Source organism: Phoca vitulina, unplaced genomic scaffold, assembly GCF_004348235.1.
Source record: "Phoca vitulina isolate PV1807 unplaced genomic scaffold, GSC_HSeal_1.0 scaffold108, whole genome shotgun sequence".
Taxonomy (NCBI): Eukaryota; Metazoa; Chordata; class Mammalia; order Carnivora; family Phocidae; genus Phoca; species Phoca vitulina.
The window spans coordinates 956,326-978,585 of record NW_022589811.1 but is presented as its reverse complement, the minus strand read 5'-3'; the positions used below and the strand labels follow the sequence as shown (position 1 = coordinate 978,585).

Sequence of the window (22,260 nt, the reverse complement as noted above, 5' to 3'; positions counted from 1 at the left end):
TGGATGGATGGACAGATAGGTGGGTGGATGGATGGACAGATGGGTGGATGGATGGATGGACAGAAAGATGGATGAATGGATGGGTGGATGGATAGAAGGATGGATGGATGGTTGGAGGATGGATGAATGGACGAGAGGACGGCTGGATGGATGGACAGGATGGACAGGATGGGATGAATGAATGATTTTGATTCCTTTGTTGGCACTTAACATTTTTGAATGCCTAGTATATACCAAGCTACAGTACAATATATCTCACCAGCATTACTTCACTTCACCCTTACTTCAACCCTTGAAAGTGATTGTATTCTTATCTTTATTAGGGGTTAAAGATACTAAAACTCAAGGAGTTCAGGCACTTGCCCCAGGTCACACAGCTAGTAAGTGGCAGAGATGTGACTCCTGAGCCCTGCACAGTCGGATCTGTGCTCTGAACTGCCCCCACTCCCGTGGCTGCCTCTGTATTCTGGAGATTAAAGGCCCCGGACTCGGTGGAGAGGAAAGGCAGTAATGTTGGCTGTCCTCAGCAACTGAGAGCAACAGAAAAGGTCCGGTTTCAATTCTTAATGTGCCATGAACTTCCTGTGTGGCATTAGGCAGACCCCTTCCCTCTCTGAGCTTCATCTCCACATAAGGATCTCAGACTGGCCAACGTCCTGGCTCGATCTATAAGAAATAAAACCAAGCTCTAGTGTTCCTGTTTTAAAAAAAAGGGCATATGGCTTCAAAGCTCTGACTTATATAGCAAGAATGTAATTTTAAGGCCCTTCCATTGCTGACTAATTTTCATGACTGCCCTGAAGGACAAGTCTCATTAGAGATTGGGAATGTGACTGCCTCTATTTTACAGAAGGGGAAACTGAGCCCAGGTGTCATATCCTGTGAGTGGCCATAGCAGATGGAGCCCAGAGCCCTGGGCTCAGATTCGGTGTTCTCTCCTTTCAGAAATGCCTCCCAAACAGCAATGACGGGACAGCAGGGCTTTGGTTTTCTTAATCTTATTACCAAAGCAAGGCTTGGTCAAGAAGGAAGGGCTCTGGGTGACCCCAGGTCAGCCAGTTTCCCTGGGCCCCATTTGTTCCAGCACATTCTGGGAGCCCCCAGGGGAGAAAGCCACTGCAGGCTGGCTTGCTGTTCTAATCCCACAGCTGCAGCTTTCCCCTCAGAAGGCCAGAGCTGGGTTTTATGCCTGCCCCCAATAACCTAGAAAGCAATCCCTTGCACGAAGGAACCTCGGGGTCTCTGCAAACCTCAATCTCCTCTTCCATGAAATGGGGGGGTCATGCACCTATTGCTTCTGGCTGTCAGGAGGGTGAAAGGTGATGAATTCCAGCATGTAGCTCTTGGCCAGTACTCACAGAAGGGTGGCCTGGCCCTTTCTCTGCAGCGTGACCATGAGCCCGAAGCAGGTTCTCTCACTTCCAGCTGGGAAGAGGGGCCCCACCCCACCCCGACTGCTGGGACCCCATCTGTACCTTCTCGATGACCCGATCCCCCCCAAAGCGCGTGACAAACTCAGCTGGGGAGGCCACGGTAAAGTCTCTGTGCAGGTCCAGCTTCTTCAGTTCTCGGCCCCTCTTTACCAGGTGGAGTCCCGACATGCTGGGTCTGCAGAGGGAAGAGGACAGACCCCAATGAGCCAGGAAGCCTGGGCCACTCGGGGAGAGAGTCAGGAGCCCAGCACCTACAAAATCAACATCAACAGAGAAGCGGGAGCCCATCAGACCCCTTCTGCTTTGTAGTCCTCCCTGGGGACCTTGAAGCGTTTCACAAGGAGACTCAAGAGGCTGGTGCAGGAATGAAGCAGAAGCGATCCCCTGACCTGACCCAAGCTGTATGTTGAGCTCTTTAATCTTAAATTAATTTTCACTTGCTATGCTCCCAATTTAAAAACTCAAATAATACAAAAAAGCCTATGGGGGAGGGGGATTTATGATCAGGGAGAAAGTCCACACAGTCCAATACCTGAGACTTACTAAACAGTATTGATCTCTTTCATGCATTTTTCTGTACATGCATCTCAAAACTTTTATAACTGAAAACCAAAAAATGTGTAACAACCAGGGCGCCTGGGTGGCTCAGTCGGTTAAATGTCTGACTCTTGATTTCAGCTCAGGTCATGATCTCAGGGTCATTGAGATCGAGCCCCGGGTCGGGGCGGGAGGTGTCCATGCTCAATGGGGAGTCTGCTTGAGATTTTCTCTCTCTCCCTCTGCTCGTGTGCTCTCTCTAAATAAATAAAATCTTAAAAAAATGTAAAACAACCAAATGGTGGTTCCTTGCCCCATCCCCTCCAGAACCACACAACAGAGAAAATCACTTTTCTGGCATTTACACCTTTCCGTAGTTCTAAACAATGTCACCATTAGGTGTATCCTCTTGTGTGACACCATCAATGGATCTTTGATCTTGAGAGACGAGGAATGAGCACTCTTGGCCATCCCACCTGCTTCCCGTCCCCCAACCTCTCAACGCAGGTTCCTCTCAATACAGATTCCGTATTTGGGATTTCATGAATCTGGGATTATTCACAAATGAGGGCTGGGGTAGACCAGATTTTCCTTTCTTCTTTTTCCTGGAGACAGTGGTTTTTTCATTTGCGTAGCTCTCCTTGCACCTGCTGCTAATGCCATCCACTCCTTCTCATACCCTCCTAGTACACGACATAGTTGATCAGCTCCATCATTCTTCATTGGCGACATCCCTCCTGGAGGCCTCTACTCTCTACACTCATACTGAACGGCTCTTCTCCAGACCCCCTACACAACTGTCATTCTGGGACTTCCTTTTGCTGACATCCCTAGGATTCCTTTTGCCTTTCCTCAGGGTTTGATCTCTAATTTGGGGGATCAAATGGCTCCCTCTTTCTTGGTGGACTCCCTTGTTTTGTTGGGACATATCCTCCAGTAGTTCTATCCAGTTAAAAAGATGGTACAATGGGACGGCACATGACAACGGCGCCCTCAACATGCCTATCCTGCTTCTGGATGCCCTGGGCTACCTCATCGCTATCACCTTGGAGATTCCCTTTGATTCTAGGTTGGATCTGTTTCCTGTCTCCCATGTGTTGCTCTACTTTGGTTTCTTATCTTGCTTCAGTGGAAGACATCCTTCAGTAGCTTTCTAAGAAAAGGTGTTTGGGAATGAGGGGTAGGAATGAGCTAATGATTCATAATCTTGCAAGTTCTGAAACTATCTCTCTTCTGATCTCACGTTTGACCCTATCATTTGGCTGTGTATGGAATTCTATAACGGAAAACCTTCTCCTTCAGAGTTTTGGAAGACTTGCACCATTGTGTCGTAGCTTCCAAGGACACTAGAACCAGAGATGTTCTGATAGCTTGATTCTTCACAGGTGACCTGTTTTTTCACATCCAGAAACTTATAGGATCTTGTCTCTGTCTTCCATAGTCTACAGTTTCCCAGGGATGTGCTCAGGTATGTGTCTCCTTCCATCCAGTGGGGCTCTGAATCTTCAGGCTCCTTCAATGTGGAAACTCACATCCTGGGATTTGTCTTCAAATATTTCATTCAAATGATTTCCCTGCCTCCTTTTTCCTCTATTCTTTCCAGAAGGCTTATTATTTGGATGTTGAAATTCTTAGACTGGCCTGCAAGTTTCTGTCTTTTTCCCCTCTCCTGTTTCCTATCCCTTGTCTTTCACTTTCTGAGCAATTCCTTCAGCCTTCTCTCCTAACCTGCTGTTGTGTTTCTAATACCCAAGGGCTTGTTATTGGCTCACAAAGTTTCCTTTTTGTGCATCCTGTTCCTATCTGTGCAACACCCTCCCTGGCTTGAAGGAGGGTATTAACAGCAGCTTTTTCAAGTTCTCTTCTCCTGGCATGGTTTCTGTTTCTTCCAAGTCTCCTGTGTCCCTCTGTTTGATTGTTTGGGGCCTGCCTCCCATATTAGAAACTGTACCCAAGCCTCAGTCACTTCCTCGTGACCAGGAGCAAAACTAAAGGGCTGACAGAAGGTACTGAGGTGGGGCCAGTGGACGCTGAGCTCGATGCTCAGGATCAGGGGTGGTGGGGGCTGTGTACCAGGGAATCCCAAGTCCACTAGCGTCTTCTTCCTTCAATGGTCCAATACTCAAATGGCCAGGAGCTGGGGAAGGAGTGGTGAGGGAAGTGGTGGGACAGGTCTGGGGGTGAGGGGGCAGGGCAGGTTTCAGAATTCAGCACCTACACAGACCCTGATCCTTGTGTTTGGGATACAGACCTCATACGCCTCCACTGTGCCCATCAGTCCCCAGTCCCAAGACCCTGTGTTTTTCCCTCTCCAGGGAATGAACCACCTGCTTTCTGTTGAGGTGCAAGTGGGCAACCCCCGGCCACACAAAGCAGGCAAGAAGATCTGGGCATCTTTTACCCAATTCTTCTCATTTTGGTACCCTCTCTTGCCCCACTCAAGTGCAGAGGTACCTGACGCTGCCAGTCCCCACGCCTTTCAGAGTGCAGATCCAGTAGGTTCTCAGCTGTCCTCACTGCTGCTTTATGACTCAGCCCTCTTGGTTCTGCTAAGCCAGTCACCGCTTGTTCATCTGCTTCTGACCTCTAATTAGCTGTGGCTAATCTTCCCAACTGTTCTGCCAGGCTTGATGGGTTTCCCTCTCTCTTTTTAAAAAAACATCTCTTTGCTGTCATTTGGTGGGATGTTGACAGAAAGAGGATCAGGCATGCACATTCAGTCCACTTTCTCTTTTTTCTTTTCTTTTCAAGATTTATTTATTTGAGAGAGAGAAAGTGCAGGGTGGGACAGCAGGACAGAGAGTCTTAAGCAGACTCTGCGCTGAGCACGGAGCCCAATGCACGCTTGATCTCATGACCCTGAGATCATGACCCCAGCCAAAACCAAGAGTTGGATGTCCAACTGACTGCACCACCCAGGCACCCCTCAGTCTACTTTCTTTTTTTTTTTTTTTAAGATTTTATTTATTTATTTCACAGAGAGAGACACAGCAAGAACAGGAACCCAAGCAGGGGGAGTGGGAGAGGGAGAAGCAGGCTTCCTGCCGAGCAGGGAGCCCGATGCGGGGCTCGATCCCAGGACCCCAGGATCATGACCTGAGCCAAAGGCAGACGCTTAACGACTGAGCCACCCAGGCGCCCCCTCAGTCTACTTTCTTAAGGTGGCGATGAGGCATTAAGCTGAGAGCCATCTGTTAAGAATTAGGCTAGCAGTTAACCACGCACAGGTATGTCCAGTGGCTGTTACAAGGGCAAGGATGAGTGGGTTCAGGGGACCAAAACTTTGGTGAAGAACTAACTGATCATAAGGAACACTGCCAACATGGCACCATCTATCATCTGAGAAAAAAACAGCAAAATTGGAAGCAAATAGTCAGGAAAGAGAAATTCCATTTTATAGATGGGCAAACTGAGGCCCAGCCAGGCAAAGAGGTCACAGAGCAAGTCAGCAGACCTGGGGCTGTTTCTACCACACTGGGAAATGTTGGATGTGGGCATTTTCTTTCTTTTTTCTTTTTTTTTTTTAAAGATTTTATTTATTTATTTGACAGAGAAGGAAAGAGAGAGCACACAAGCAGAGGCAGAGGGAGAGGGAGAAGCAGACTCCCCACCGAGCAGGGAGCCTGATGCAGGACTCGATCCCAGGACCCTGGGATCATGACCTGAGCCGAAGGCAGACGCCTAACAACTGAGCCACCCAGGCGCCCCAGATGTGGGCATTTTCTGCTGTACAAAGTCTTCATGTCTAGTACAGGTCCCCGTGGGAAAGCCACCTACAAACCTGCAGTCTGCCCCCACTCCCCAGTGTGAGCTGCCAAAGGCTCTGCCCATCACAAAGGAAAACACGGAGTTCGGGGCCAGGGGAACAAAAAGAGAAATGAACGATGTGTTTCCATGCCACAAGAGGATATGTGTTTGCAGTGAAGACTTTCTCCATTCAACTGGGCTTAGCCAGAGAGCCTGAATGAATGAACAGACAGATGAGCAAATGATTTCTGGCCCGTGAGAGAACCTCACTGCCTGCCACAAAGTGTGAGCAGCTTTTCTCCTAAGACCTCCTAGGACTGAATCGCTGAAACAAGATCGGACTTAGAAAAGTACTTTGGAAGGTCAATATCATCTTGCAAATGGGAACAGTGCTTTTATCATAATTACAGCCCATCAACCAGCAAGTAGCTCAGTTTGTTTTTAAGGACTTTATTTCTTTACAAAAACAGGCAGATGCGGCCGGAAGGCCCTAACCTGCAGGCCCCTGATCTAGGGAAATAGACACCAAAATGTAATCTCAGGGTGGTGGAGTTACGGGTGGTTTCTGTTTTCTTCTCTTCATCTATACTTGTTAAGTTTCCTGCAATGATATGTTACTCTTTTAAAGATTTTATTTGAGAGAGAGGGAGAGTGAGAGAGAGAGAGAGAGCATGCACAAGGGGGGGATGCAGAGGGAGAGGGAGTCCAACGTGGGGTGGGGCTCGATCCCAGGACCCTGGGATCATGACCTGAGCCGAAGGCAGATGCTTCACCAACTAAGCCACCCGGGTGCCCCAATGGTGTATTATTTTCAATAAGGAAAAAAAGCTATGAACTTTGTAATAGGGATGTAATAGGGAAGCCCTGGCCATTCTGGCATCCACTGGGCAAGGCGCTCAGCATCCCCAACTGTAAGATGAGGATAGTAACATGTATTATGTCGCAAAGGTTAAATAACACATAGAAAGTAAAAGATGGCTTCTGGCACAGGTAAACCCTATTATCATTTCAGTGCAGTGAGACCAAGGGGATCAGGGGCTGCTGATCTCCCAACCTCACCAGGAAATGCATCAGCTACTCCTCTGGCCAGGGTCTGTTCCCATCCATCCACTCTCCCCCACTCTGTCTACAGCTTTCCCCGACTGGCTGGCTTGATCTTTTGGCTTCAGATGGTCTCAGACATGCCATTTCCAACACAAACATTAAAACTCTAGCAAAATGACCTAAAGCATGGCAAAGAAAAAGGTCAACCAGGAGAAAAACATAATTTTGTAGCCTGGAAAAACCATTCTCAGCTACCATTTTGATTTCAAAACTGGTGAGAGCTCCCCTCCTTCAGGTGGGTCACAAGCCCATCATAACTAACTAGGTGGGTGAACACACAATGCTGCTGGAGTGGCCCGGTTTCAGACCCAGTCTCCAGGCTGGTGGCTATTTTTATTTGTTTTTGACAAAGCTGGAAGCCAACCAACATTGGCTCCCCAGGGTTGACCTTTGGCCGGCATTTGTTCCAAGGCGAGCAGAGGCTAAACTAGTCCAGGGTGACTTTGGAAATGGCTTCAGATGCAATCAACTACACACCAGAGCTATCAGCCCAACACCAAACACAGTCAGCTTCTCAGGCACAAGCCCAGGCAGAAAAACGGAGAGGGAAGGGGTAAACATTCTGGAGCATCACTGTGAATCAGGCACAGGGGGCTGGCTTCACGCTGAATCCCCACAGCCCCGTGCATGGGAGGCCGCCATTCCCTGTTCACAACAAAGAAACTGAGGCTCAGAGAGGCCCAATGACCTCAAGTCACACAGCTGACCAGTGGCAACACTGGGCTTCCAATCAGACTCTGACCACCACCACCACCCCCCCCCCCACGCCCTGGAGTCTAAGTTTGAGGCAGAAAGATGGTTGAGATAAATGGGATTATCTCTATTGTCTGGACTTTAAAAAACAAGCACCTACATTTGAGAGGCAATCTGTGGACTGCAGGGCTCTCAGCTGGGGCCAGTTTTGCTCCCCAGGAGACATAAGGCCCATGTTTGCAGACATTTTTTGTGTTCACAACTAAGCGGGGGGCCATGGGGGGGTGCCACTGGCATTTAGTAGGTAGAGGCCGAGGATGCTATTCAATATTCTAGGATGCTCAGGACAGCCCCCACCACAAAGAAATACAGGGCCCCAAGTGTCAACAGAAACCCCGGTAGGTTAGAGCCATCCCCCCAGGCTTTGAATGCAGAATCTACTACTCATGACCTGCGCATTCTTGGGAAAGATGCTTCAGTAGTGTCCCTCGCTTCCCGCACAGGATCACAATATTGACAACATTAAGAGCATCTGCCTCCGAGAGTATGCATCCAGGGTTCAGCACTGGGCCTGGCGTGCGGTAAGTGCCTCTCTGCAGGGGAGCCATGATTAAGAGCCCCAAGGTGGAGCCATCGGGCTGTGGCCCTGACATTAACCAGCCCTTATGTCCCTACCCTATCCCCTCACTTCTCTTTTATAAAACACGGACGGCGGCTGCTGAGACCTGATGGACGGAAAGGTCTCACTATTATCACCGAGCAAGTAAGGCAGAAAGGACGCTGCAGAGCTTAGTCAAGGCTGCTAACCTTGAACTCATCTCTGGGCTCCCAGACAAAGGGGACCCTTGGAAATTCCTCAGGCCCCCTGCCTCTTTAGCGCTTCCCGGGATGGCCACCTTGGCTAGACCAGGAGTCATTAAGCTCGGGTCCAAAACCCAAATCCAGGCTGCCGCCTGCTTTTGGACCTCCCACAAGCTAATCATGGCTTTTGTATTTTTAAATGGTTGAAAGAATCTTATTTTGTGACCCGTGAGAATTACGTGAATTTCAAGCTTCCATAAATTACGTGTGATTGGAATACGGTCCGACCCATTCAATTATGTATTCTCTGTGGATGCCGGGGCAGTAAATGGCAGAGCTGAGTAGAGGTGACAGAGACCATATGGTCTCAAAGCCGGAAATATTTACTATTTGGCCCTGGACAAAAAACAGTTTGCCAACTCTGAGTTAAGCAGTGCTTTTCAGCTTGACTCTACGCTCCGGCAAGAGAGGAACTTTTAAAAATGCTGATCCCCAGGCCCCACCTGGACCGATTAATCAGCATCCCTAGGACAGGAGGGATTGTTAGAGGCGGGAGGGATTGTTGGAGGCAGAGGGAGCACACCCAGGCATCTACATTTTTCAAAAGCCCGCCTTCCTCCCCTCTCCAGGGAATTCGAATGTGCAGTTGGGGGTGAGAACCACCCATAGATCAGCAACCAACATTTCAACCTGGCAGCTGGCCTTGGTTCTGAGCAGAATTTCCAGGGCGGTGAAATCACCTGTAATGGGACAATTTCAATTCCTGCAGGCTTATTCTTTTGGGTTAAAGTGGTTTGTGAAAAGGTTCCTTTGGGACTGAACTGTACAATAAAACGTGATTCAAGATTTATATGTTAAACTTTTGTGTAAATAGCCTTACAGATTGGGGGGGGGAAGGATATGTCCTTTATGGACCACATGGCCTGCTTCGGGTACACTGTAGGGCTTCAGGGGTTTTGCCAAAGAGGTTAGATCAGGGCTCGGAAAGTGCAAGAAACGTGACTACCATGGTCCACCAAACAGTGCACAAGAAAGACGGTGATCCAAACCCAGGACCCCTGCCCAACTGCAGGTCCTTTGCTCAGACACACCCTGAGCAATAGAAAGATTCCCCTTGAAGGCCCCGTTATTCTCCTTTCAGAAGGACCAGGGAAGTGGAAGGTCAGTCTCCCTCCTGGAGGGCTGGCTGCTTGTCTGGGCATATCTCTTGCCCTCTCTGAACCCCCATCTTTGGACCTAAACAACCAGCCTTCTGGCTCCAAGAGACCTCACTTCCCTGACAGGCTTATGAGCTCAGTACCTACCCAGCAATTGTTAAAAGATCATGGGATGGGCGGGGGTGGGTGGGGAGAGGAGGCTACGGGTGAATTTTGTTCCTCTTTTTCGCTTATCTAGAATTTTCTGACTTTTCAACAACAAACATAACGTTACTTCGGGTAGTTTTTTTTAATGCAATAAAATGAAGACAAGAAATCAAGCAGGTGGGGCCAGAAAGCGCTAGGGCACAGAAATGCCTACACATTGCTCAGAAAACAACCTTAAATGCGATGCCTGCTCAGGTGGCCCTTGATTCGCCCAGGACTTCATAATCACTTCAAAAAGGCCTGCCTTCCGCAACCATCAAGGCTTTATCAAGGCTAAGGGGAGGAAGAGGAGGAAAGCGTGGCCCCGCACCAGCCTATCCACCCGTGTGTTCCTAAGAGCCCCTCCAATCAACATCACGGCCAAATCCGGCCAATCCGGCCTCCCCTTCAACCACCAAGGCCAGTTGCAAGGCGGGCTGCATCTCCCCAGTGGCCAAACTGAAGTCTGCATTTCTTTGGTGGGGGTGGGGAAGAGGAGGTGGCGCTAAGGGGACACAGAGCTCGTGTTTACTAGCGGCGGGGGCACACGGTGCATAAGTTGGCAAAAGATAACGGTCATTAAAATTGCAGGCTTACTTACTTCACTTTGCGATCAGGGAAACAGACCTTGCACTTGGCAGGGCTCATATTGACCTGCCCGCCGGCCAATCCCAGCCGGCTCCCGCCGGGATGCAGAGCATGCACCCCTTAACCTCCTGAGCGGACCCCGGTCCCGGGGCCCAGCAGGGCAGCCAGGTGGGTCCGAGAGCGGCTCGCGCCGGGTGGTGCTGCGGCCGGCTGGTGCCCGACCAAGCTGGGCGCTTCCTCCATCCCGAAAAGAGTCCTGCGCGCAAGTGTCCCGGGCGGACGCGCCCGTCCAGGCCCCGCCCCCAAACGAACCCCACCTCCCAGGAGGGGCCCGCCCCCTGCACAAGGCCCGGCCTCCTCACCGGGCCCCGCCTCCTGTCCCCGACAGAACCAGGTCCCGCCCCCCGGACCGGCCAATCACGGAGCCGCCGCTGACCTTGGGCGCCAGGAGACGGCGGCCAGAGACTTAAAAAAGCCCTCTTGGCTACTTTCCTCCCCAGCTCCCCTGACTGGAGTAGAAGGGTTCCAGGATGGCACACCCCGCCCTACATCCTGGCAGCTGGGAAAAACTCACAAGCATTTAATGTGCTTGAATACACACAATAGGGAAGTGGTGGAAAAGAGGGTTTATTTAAAATGAGTCAGATGTCACCAGAGTGCCTGGTAAAAGCCCCCCAAGGCAAGTCAACTTCTGGCTTCCAAGTTCCTGTTTTTGCTTATTCTTTCACCTCTATTCCCGGGGACATGTTTGCTCCAGGCCCTTCTGCCCCCAGAGTGAGATCCTAACACACACTTCGGATCACCTGGGTTACCCAGTAAAGGGAGCTCTTTTGAGATAGGAAAGACCCCAGCTGCCCTGTGACCCTAAATAGGTTTCTTTCTGGCTTCCAGTTATGGAATGAATAAGTCACGGGAACGAAAGGCACAGCGTAAGGAATACAGTCCTCGGCGATGTATGGTGGCAGCTAGTAATAAGCTTCTTTCTGCTAAGACTAACACACAGTGCTCTTTTGTGCCTTTGTCTTCTTTCATAGCGATCCTTTTGTTTTTATTTCCATAATGCTGATAAGGAAATGTGCCCCAGAGATGTACGTTTCCCAAGGGTGAGGGAGCTGAGCTTTGAACCCAGGCAAACAGATTCCAGTTCAAATGAATGAATGCTTCTGCAAGGAGTTATAATAAATAAAAAGGATTGAAAACACTGCCTAGGAAACACTGCATAATAATAAATGCAGCCTATGTTCACAGCAAACAAAACCCAGAAAATAATGTAAATGTTTGCGAATGAATCCCCATAGAAAGGCACAGCTAGGGCCACGCCTCCAGGAGGTGCCGTCCATGTGGCCACAATGTGAATTCCTCCCCTAGGAATTGTATAAGCAGCCCTGCCTGAGGGCACCAGTTAGCTGTGCTCTAACCATATAGTAACTTTCTCAGCACGAGGATTAAAAAATAAAACAGGTGAACAAAATTCTCAGTTCTTCATAATTTCTAAAAGGTTCTTCATGGCCTTGTCTTCACTCCCTCCAAAAAAACCGACCCACTGCAGCCTGATTTACTTTCTAAAGTTCCAAACTAAACCCCCCAAAAATTCATCCTCAAAATGACCCAAATTTAAATATAATCATCTCAAAATAGGGAAAACAATTAAAATCAGGAAATGAAAGTATTTCAAAACACCCCTACCCTACCCCCAATCAGTTAGGATCAAATGGGAGACAACTTCTCCACTAATCCAGCCTTGGAGACGTCCTAACACACCTCACTTTTACACGGGGGCTGCTCAAGAAAGGCATTTCACTTCGATGTCTGCGCTTTGCATGTCATCAGAGTGATTGTGACTTGGATTTTTCTCTGCCTGCATTATAAGGTATAGAAGATGGGAAGGAAAGAATAATGTCCATGCCTACACACAACACTGCCTTTAAATAAACATCTCCTTTAAACAGCCGTCACTGTGATTTCAATGACACACTCCGAACTTGGCTGCAGATGCGGTCTCGTGCTATAAGCCCTTTGCTCAGACTCCTCAGAGGCTAAATTTAACTTGTTGTTACTGCAGAAGGAAAACCCAGGTCAGTGGCAACGCACACACAATAAGAGAGTGCACTTGCAAGTGGCCAGCCACACAGTGGAAAGGCCTAAGCAGCGAGTGGCCTCGAGCCTGTCCCTACGCTCTGGGTGACCTTGAGCAAACGCCTTCTCTCCACTACTCTGTGGCATCATCCACATATAATGTGCATTCATTCAAAGAAAAATAAAACAATCCCTTTCGATATGTGATGGGGGCAATGTTACATTAGGCATAGAGCAGAAGTGACAGATTTTTCTAAAGCAGGATACAGATACTTGAGAGAGAGAAAGGGATGTTCAGGCGCTCTATACCCTGTATGAAGAGCTAACCTCTTCCGAACCTCAATATCCAGTCCACAAATGAAACAACGCAAAAACAGGGACCCCCCCCCTTTCCCCGAAGCTCCCAGAAAACACCTTAGGAGCTAAAAAGTTTTGGAAATGGGGTTTCTGCCAGCCCCTTCCTAAATCAATAAAGGAATGAATAAATTAAAACATGATCAAAAGATCCATGGGATTTCACTGAGGGACAAATAAAAGTATTTATAGGCAATTTAAAGTTTTCTGACCGGCTGGCTACTCGGAGCAGGGAAGAGGTGCAGAGGGTGATGATGAGCAGGAAGGACCTGGGGGATGCCCACTGCAAGCCGCCCCGGGATGCTACTTGGGACAGAAGGGTGCAGCGAGGTCCCAGGTGTCAGCTTGCTCGCCCGCCGTTCCCTCACTGCGCCTCCCCGGGGTTCTGAGGTCTGCCTTGGGAAACCTCTCTTAAACTCAACACTCTTGGCACGGAAGCGTGCAGCAAGGGGAGGCGGCAGGGGAAAGCCCCAGGCCCTGTGTGCTGCTCTGTATTTCATCCCTTTGTCAGGGACACTTCACCTGCCTCCCTCCTCTTCCTCCTCTGAGGACACAGGTTGCTATACCTTAAAGTCGTATGCCTGGCAGGGCTTGGGAAGATCCATGACCACAGGGGAGAACTCTGGAAGTTGCCCATTCCCGCGCTGGCACCCAAGACAGCCCCTGGGCCGTCCACACCCGCCACTTCTTCTCAGCATGTGATCTCAGCACGCTTGTGAGGTGGACGCCAGCATTATCTCGTTTCGACAGGGAAGGAAATTGCAGCTGGGAGAGGTCCGTGGGACTGGTCTGCGATGGGAAGCCAGACCTGTCTCAACTGCGGGTCCTGCGTATGACACCGCGCTTTGCATCGAATGACGGAGATCACGCCGTGGCACGGCTTTAAGTGCCAGGCTCCCAGTCACTCAAGTAAGCCTGACACCAGCCCTGTGAGGTAGGGACCACTGTGACCTCGTCCTGGAGGATGCTGAGGCACAGAAAGGGAAGAGCTCGGCCCAGGCCACCTGACAGCCGAATGGAGGAGTCAGCGTGCCAGCCCGCAGCCGGCCACTCTCTCCACCTGCGATGGGAAATGCTCCGGGCTTGTGGCCTCGTCGACCCCTCCACTCGCCTCTCCCAGGGCAGGAGGCAGATCCCACCGTCTGTGGGCCCATAGTGCTGTCGCAGAGCCTGGCGCCCAGCAGGGCTGTGATAAGTGCTTCCAAGCCGATGAAGGGATGGGACAAACCTTGGCTTCTCCATGTGACTGTTTCATCTCTGACTTTGTCCTTAGGCTTACCTGGTACCCAGACCATCCACAGTAACCGGCCAAGGAGAAAATGGTTCTAAATTAACAAACTTTACCACTGCCGTCTCCCCCCACCCCAGCCCCCCATGTACCTCTCCATACATGAAGAAACAAAAGCAAAGGACCTCAGAGCATCCCAGTCCAGCCCCCTGCCAGGGTAGGTGACATCCCCAAGGTCACACAGCTTAATGGCTGCCCTGCCTCCTGACTCTTCTCACTAATGCTAAGAACAGGTTAGGAGGAGGGTGGAGACATCTTTCCTGGAGCCCAAGTTAAGCGTCAACAGTGGGAGTTTGCAGACCAGTTTCTGATCCGCACCTACGGAGGGTTCCAATGGCTCTCAGGGCCTATGATCATCCTGCTGGGAAACCCCTGATAGACCCCTGAACCTCTCTGGGCATCAGCTTCTTATGCAGGAAGTGAGAGGACTGGTTCACTTTTTTCCCCAATACTTTTTATAATGTTTTATTAGTAAACATTATTAATATTTGTTATTAACAATATTTACAGCAGAAAGTTAGAAAATGCAGAAGAAAATTTAAATGACTTATAATTGCACCATATAAAGACAATGATTGCTAACTATTTTGACACATTCCTTATAGACTTCCAGACACACACACACACACACACATTTATTAAGCACAAGCATTATCTGTGCTTACTAACTGACAGGGAACATTGTAAGCACATTACATTATCCACAATCCCTTATCTGAAATTCGAAACTCCCAGGACTTAGTATGCTTTGGAATTTGAGAACTTTTGGGGGAGGATGGTAAAGCCTTATGTTTTACATTTTCATGTTACTATTTCTGCAGCAGAGGCATGAATATTCACACAAAACAGGATAAACAAAGACTACAAACAACTTCACATCTATTCAAGGTGGATTTTTCTTCTAAATGAGTTCATGGCCAACTTATGAGCTTCCGGGTCATAACTTTAAATTTCAGGACTGCAGTTGAGCTATCCCGAACCTGTCCCATCCCATTCAGTCCAAACATGCACCCCACAGGGTAGAACTATTAGGGTTGTTACCTAGTTAACTAGTAAGACACGGCTCTGAACCGGTACCTTACCCCAGACCCATTGTGCACCAACCACACTGCCCCTTGTTGACCAAAGTGGGATGACCCCATAACCTTCATTCCACAATATGTGAACAACTATTCTGTCACATGTAATGTTCTCACCAGATTTGTTTCTAAGGGTTTGCATGGGAATTCCAAACCTTGGGGACTATTTCCAAGTCCAAGGAAGAGCCAATCCCAACCCCTGGCCTGAGATGAACCCAAAAGGGAAGAGACAAGAAGGCGACTTCAACAGACAGCACAAAGTCATTGGGCCCATAATCATAGCCCGCCCTCACCAGCTGGGAAGATGGAAGGGAACAGGGAGATTGTACAACCATATAAAATGCAGAAGAAAAATGGGGTTTAACCAAAGAACTAATCTACAAAGTTACAAGATTTATGCAGAAACAGTTTTATGAAAACAAAAATGCTATTGCTGCCAAAGAGCAACAATAAAATGCCTATTCACCCATCCATCCATCCATCCATCCATCCATTTATCCATTCATTCATCCATCCATTCATTCATTCATCCATCCATCCACCTACTCATCTATCCACCTACCCATCCATCTATCCATCCATCCATCCATTCATTTGTGCATTCATCCATCCATCCATTCATTTATCCATCTGCTCATCCATTCATTCATTCATATATTCATCCATTTGTTCATTCATTCATTCATTCTTCATCCATCCATCCATCTGTTCATTTGTTCATTCATCCACCTATTCATTCATTCATTCATCCATCCATCCATCCATGCATCCATTTGTTCATTCCCAGATTCATTCATAAAGTGTTTTGCATGCCCCAGGAATGCAGAATTCTGTCTTTGGCAAGTATGGGTTGATCACTGCTTCATGCATTTATTTATTCAGAGTCTACCATGAACCCACATTAGGCTAGGCAGTGGGGAAAAGCAGAAACCCATATGGCCCCATTTTCATAGAGTTTGCCGGCCAGTATAGGAGATAGGTAACAACCAAGTCAACATATAAGGAAATTAAAGACACAATCTCCAGGAGTGATTAAGTATTGTGAAAACACACCAGAGCAATCAATCAAGAAACAGAGCCATATGGGGAATACTTTAAAGATGGCAGAGGGGGGCACCTGGGTGGCTCAGTCGGTTAAATGTCTGCCTTTGGCTTAGGTCATGATCTCAGGGTCCTGGTATTGAGCCCCGCATCTGGCTCCCTTCTTAGTGGGGAGTCTGCTTCTCCCTCTCTCTCTGCCTCTCCCCCCTACTCATGCTCTCTCTCTAATAAATAAAATCTTTAAAATATAATAAAAATAAATAAAAAATAAAGATGGCAGAGGGACAGGGAAGGCCCTTCAGAGAAGATGACTTTGATGCGCAGGCCAGATGGGTTACAGAATGTATGGGGCGCAGTACAAAATGAAAATGTGGAGGCCCTTGTTCAAAAGTTAAGAATTTCAAGAAGATGACAGCAGAGCTGACTGCACAGGTCACACACCTCGAAACAGGCCCTGGGGGGAGGTTTAAGGGCATGAGGGGGAAAGTGACCATTTCAGTTCAGAGGGAACAGCAAGCACAAAGGCCCAGAATGGGGATGCAAGTGTGAGGATTCTGGAAACGTGAGGGCACAGGGGGAAGACAAAGGCCCCTTTGAAGATCATTCAAAAAGAGCTCCCCCCATGCCACAAAAGTAAACAGGCGCCTTTTCTATCCAGCTGCCTAGCTGGTGGCCTGGCAGGAAGAGGCCAGCATGGACCACATGGAGACCTTCGAGGTGACACAGAGGCCAAGCGGCTCTCTGGAGAAACTGCCAGCAGCAGGGAGGATCCACGGATATATCTATGCCACTTCTTTGCTGTGGCTTCCACGTGAGTATAAACCCCTGGAATAAACCCCCCACGTCTTCGTTCTCTGTCTGCGAAATGGGGAGGACTGCAAGAACTAGCTCAAACCCCTACTCCCTGCCTCCATATTGCAGAAACTGAGCCTCAAAAGGTTAGGGGATGTACCCGAGAGTGCAGCACATTTAGCAGCTGATCAGAAAAAAATAATAATACAGGGAGATTCCTGGATTCTAACAGGGACTCTTTATCACCACCTTGGCCTTCTATGTCAGGCTTCATTTCCTCAATCCTCCAGCTGGTTGCAAGCCACCTGCCCACATCTCAAAGTGGCCTGGGCATTTCCACCCTGTATAAGGGAAAAAGCCCAGCAGTGGCCCTCCACAAAGCAACACTCTGGAGGGTTTGGGGGGATTGGGAGGTCCCCCTGAACATTTCTTCAGAGTTGACCCAAGATGCTACCAACAGATATGAGCAAAAGGGTCAATGGCGGACTGCCAAACACCAGGCTATTGAGGGTCCCAAAGATGCCAAAATACCAAGTCAAAAACTCTACAAGAGGATGACAGAACACTCGGCTTCATTCTGATATCATTGTTTCCAACAGGCTGGAACACACAGGTTATGACGTCATTTTTTTCATCCGACCAACCGCCAGAGACAGCAGCACCGGGACAACCGTCTAAGTGTCTAAGTGAAGATACCGCCCCACGGGATTCTCATTCCAGGTCATTAGGAACAACGAACCGACGCTGGTCTCCTCCAGCAGAGGCCCCTCATTTGGGGACGTTCCTCACAGAAATGCCAGTATCTTGGGAGGCACCAGCAGAACTACCTGAGCTGTCCTGGGTGCCAAAATCCTAAATTCCACACTCTGGAAAGCACATAGATTGGGGGCAAAATAACCATATGCCCAGTGAGATTGGTGACCAGGGGTCACACTTCAGGGGGCTGGTCCAGCCTCCTCATGCTGTAGATGAGGAGGCAGAGGTTCAGAAAGGGTAAGGGACCCACCCAAGGTCACACAGCACACTGGGCCTCCTTGTGCCCTATGTGGCCCTTTGCATCTCCCACCACCCCACAGTTTATAAAAAACCAACATCCCTCTGCTCCCCTCCCCCCATCCTGATAAAAGATTTCCCTACAGTGCTAAGTTTCTATGTCATGAAGATACAAAGGCAGAAAACTCATTTACTATTTTGGCGCACTGTCATGCAAAGACAGGCTCTTAGTTAAATATCTTTTGCCTTCATGGGGCACCTGGGTGGCTCAGTCGTTAAGCGTCTGCCTTCGGCTCAGGTCACAATCCTGCGGTCCTGGGATCGAGCCCCGCATCGGGCTCCCTGCTCGGCGGGAAGCCTGCTTCTCCCTCTGCTGCTCCCCCTGCTTGTGTTCCCTCTCTTGCTGTGTCTCTCTCTCTCTGTCAAATAAATAAATAAAATCTTCAAATAAATAAATAAATAAATAAATAAATAAATAAATAAATATCTTCTGCCTTCATAAATTGACCAGCTCAAAAAAGCTGTGGTTTAAGCACAAACCAGCAAAGACCCCTAAAAATGGAGGTGGAAGACAGTGAGTAGTGGGGAGACAGTGGGGAGACAGTGGGGAGACTTGCCCCAGCTCCATATTTTAACCTACCATTTATTGAGTGCTTTATTCTCTTGCTTAATACCTTAGACATGTTAATTCATTTGATCCTCACAACTTTCTAGGAATCCAAAACTCGGGAGAAAATAATACTAGTAATAATGTTGCTGTTTGGGCACGCCTACCGTCTTGATAAGTTTTTAATTAGCATCGGTAGAAATAATTCACATGGTTGACTTCTTATCCATTAGGGCTGAAGCTGGGCTGATGTAATAGCCAGCAGCCCCATGGGGGCATTTAAATTTCCAGGAATTAAAATTAAATTTTTAAGTCCACTTCTTCAATCACACTAGCCACATGTCAATCTCCATAGTCACATGTGACTAACGGCTACCATATTGGACAGCACAGTTCTAGAACATTCCATTCTAGAACATTCCCTCATGGCAGAAAGTTCTGGTGGCCTGCTCAAGTCTAATTTGAAAGTTGCCTCTTCCAAGAGCTCTCCACTGACCTGACCACCTCATTCTAAAATAGATCCCCTCAGGTACTCCCTCTCTTGTACCTGCCTTCCTCCTGGCACTGGACACACTGAGAGATGATCTTATCGGTTTACCTGTTTATTTGTACTTTGCCCATCTCCCTGCTGGGACGCTCCTTGAAAGTAGCAACATATCCATCTTGCTTCCTGCTGGGGCTTTTGTGATAAATGTATCTCGCCACCTGTCCTACTTAGATACCACTTAGCAACCCCGGGTCGGACATCCACTTCTAACATAATCTCTGATGTTTGTCAGTTTGGGTGAATTCATTTAATCTGCTTTTCCCTAATCCCTGTCGAAACTGTCACACTGAAGTTAAGAACCAGTTCGGAGGAGTGTGAATGTTGGCCATCACTGGAGGGACCACACCGCGGCTCGGTGGACCCACGTCTGCAGTCTGGCGGACCTGGCCTCGAAGCTTGGCTCTGCCCCTTGCCAGCTGTGTGATCTTGGGAAAGGTACTTCACCTCTGAGCCCCAGTTTTATCATCTGCAAAATGGGGATCCACCGCCACCAGCCTTGTACTGTTATCCTAAGGCATCAATGGATAACTGATATAAACTATAAAGTGATGGGTGAAGTGGGTGCTGGGGGTCGGGGGACAAAGAACAAGCAAAGGAAAGGAGCTGTAGGGGAATCTACTGCTTATTAAGTACCTACTGTGTACCCAACTCCATGCATACTTTACAAACATTATCCCATTGCATCCCGTGAGCATTTTCCAGATGAGGAACTGAGGCCGGGAGAGGTGAATGCCATGACCAAGGTCACACAGTGGGGGGTGGCAGAGCCAAGGTTGAACCAACTCTGGTTCTGACACTTTGTACCAGACCCTGAAGCCTTCCCTTCCTTGAACCCTTCCAGAACCTCAAACTAGTTTCCCCCTGAAGATCATCAGGACGGGGCACACTAGCCTCTTCTCTTTTCTCTACCTTCTACTTCCAGTCACCAGGGTTCAAATTAAGCTCCCTTGGAACATGGGTGCCTATGGATGAAGCCACCTCCTCATCCAGGCTTTTCACATTTGGGAGAGAGAGTACAAGAGATGCTGAAAAGAACAGCCAGTGAGGTTCTTCCCCCAGAGGAGGGAACAGCCCAGAAGGAGGGAAGAGACACTGGAAGCGGGGCAGAGAGCTCTCCGACTGGCGAAATGATGGTTGGCGGCTCTTTTCTTTTCCCTGCTTGTCTGTTTCCCGAGTTTTCCACCCGGAACTACTGTATTCTGTTTGTAACTGGGGAAGGGAGGTGGCAAAGCTTGAACACAACGACAAAAACAAAGCCGTCAACTGCACACCTAGGACATACTCCCACCCATAGTGGACCGACAGGCATTGGTTTGCAGCAAATGTGTCTGAGTTTCTGCTTTGAAGGCACCCCGAGAGGAAGGCATGTATTCCAGTTGTCAGTTACCTGCTGAAAGGACCAACGAACAAATAAATGAGTGTCTCTTCAGGAGGCAGGGAAACTGTCCCTCCCTCTGGGCCCCCACTGTCCCAGGGTGGCTCTTGTCAGCCTTCATGCATTCGGCTTAAATTATGATGAGTCACACACAAGGTTGTCTTCCCCAACCAGGCCAAGCTCTTCTAAAAGCACAGTCTCCTGGCACGCAGTAGATGCTCAATAAATAATTTTGAAAGGAAGGAAGGAAGAAGGCAAGGCTTATGGTTTCTGCATTTCCTGTAACTACCCTCAAGACACGTGGGCATCAGCAGACGGCTTGACTGAGTGGGGAAGGGGCAGCCCCCCACCCTAACTCTGCGCCTCCCACTTATGAGGACTTAGGTCACGTTACCTCATAGCAGGGACTGGGTTCTCGAGCTCGCCTACAGTCTGAGCAGCCTCCAGGGACAGGGTCCCCAGGCTGGCCCGGCTGCCCTTCCAGGAAGACTCTCGGAACAAGCCAGCGCCAGGGTCCTCATCTGAGGAGTTGTCATCAAAGGAGCCCAGGATGAAGTTGGTCATCAGCTGCCTCTTGATGTGCTCCTGCTTTTCGTCTTCTTTGGAGAGGGGTCTGGCTCGCTGGCCCTGGGGCTTGGCTGGAGATGACAGGCCATTGGTATCCGGGGTCTTCAGGACTTCGGTCCCTGTCCCATTGGCTTGGAGAGCTGCGGGGGTGCTACCGGAGGAACAGGGGTTTCCTGGGGGGTTCTGGTGTGGGGGTGGCCTGGAAGTTCTTTGCCGACAGGCATCTTTGGGACCTTTGTGGGAGGCTGGCTCAGCCTGGTCAGGAGTCTCTGGTGGAGGGCTGCGGTCCTCGATTTTCTGGGGTGGTTTCCCTGAGCTGTCTGAGGCTGGAAAGGGCTCCCGGCTTGGGATACAGCTCCCTTCTGAGTTACTCTTGGTGACTTGCTTAGAGTCCGTCATTTTCCCCCAGATTTTTAACCAGGAAAAGGTCAAGTGGGAGAAAATCAAACAAGATAGAAAAAGCAGCAGTATCATTCAAAAAACCTGTAAGGAAAAAAGGGAAAGACATTTTAGAGTCACGAAATTGAGTTATTTCCTCTTAAAGGGCCTCGTGGCAGCTGGGGTTCTGTGTATTCAGCTGGGAGCACCAGAGGCGAAAGGCAGTGGACAAAGCAGCTCTGCCCACCATGTGCTCTGTGGCCCTGGGCACATTCCTGAACGCCTCTGGATGTCAGTTTCTCACCTCTAATTTAGGTACATGAACACATGCTCACCAAAAATCAGAAACATGCATGGAAGAGAGAAACAGATCATGCCTGCTAAAGGACTCTTGTTATAGACTCATAAAACCCAAAAAGTAGAAACAATCCAAATGTCCATTAACTGAAAAATGGATAAAAAAAAAAGGTGATCTATTCATACAATGGAATATTATTCAGTTGTAAAAAAAAGGAATGGAGGGGCTCCTGGATGGCTCAGATGGTTAAGCATCTGCCTTCGGCTCAGGTCATGATCCTAGGGTCCTGGGATCGAGCCCCATGTCGGGCTTCCTGCTCAGTGGAGAGTCTGCTTCACCCTCTGCCTCTCCCCCTGCTTGCACTCTTTCTCTCTCAAATGAATAAATTAAAAAAAATCTTTTTTTAAAATATCTTATTTATTTGACAGACACAGCGAGAGAGGGAACACAAGCAGGGGGAGTGGGAGAGGGAGAAGCAGGCTTCCTGTTGAGCAGGGAGCCCGATGTGGGGCTCAATCCCAGGACCCTGAGATCATGACCTGAGCCAAAGGCAGATGCTTAACGACTGAGCCACCCAGGCGCCCCGATAAAAAAAAAAATCTTAAAAAAAAAAAAAAAA

At 48.9% G+C, this 22,260-nt stretch overlaps 1 protein-coding gene across 3 annotated transcripts in view; it reads right to left on the bottom strand.

Annotated features, from left to right (window-relative positions):
• The window catches only part of ACACB (acetyl-CoA carboxylase beta), a 140,088-nt gene that overhangs the window by 83,695 nt on the left and 34,133 nt on the right, over window positions 1-22,260 (bottom strand). Inside the window, exons 2-3 of one of the 3 annotated variants that reach the window (XM_032397988.1) lie at window positions 20,793-21,448; window positions 1,476-1,608 (exon numbers count right to left, since the gene is read on the bottom strand). In XM_032397988.1, the coding sequence (XP_032253879.1) occupies window positions 1,476-1,608; window positions 20,793-21,439 (780 nt within the window). In that variant the 5' untranslated portion in view covers window positions 21,440-21,448. Of the gene's footprint in view, window positions 1-1,475; window positions 1,609-10,259; window positions 10,534-20,792; window positions 21,449-22,260 lie in introns of those variants that run through there. The other 2 variants (XM_032397989.1, XM_032397990.1) reach the window with 2 other exon arrangements.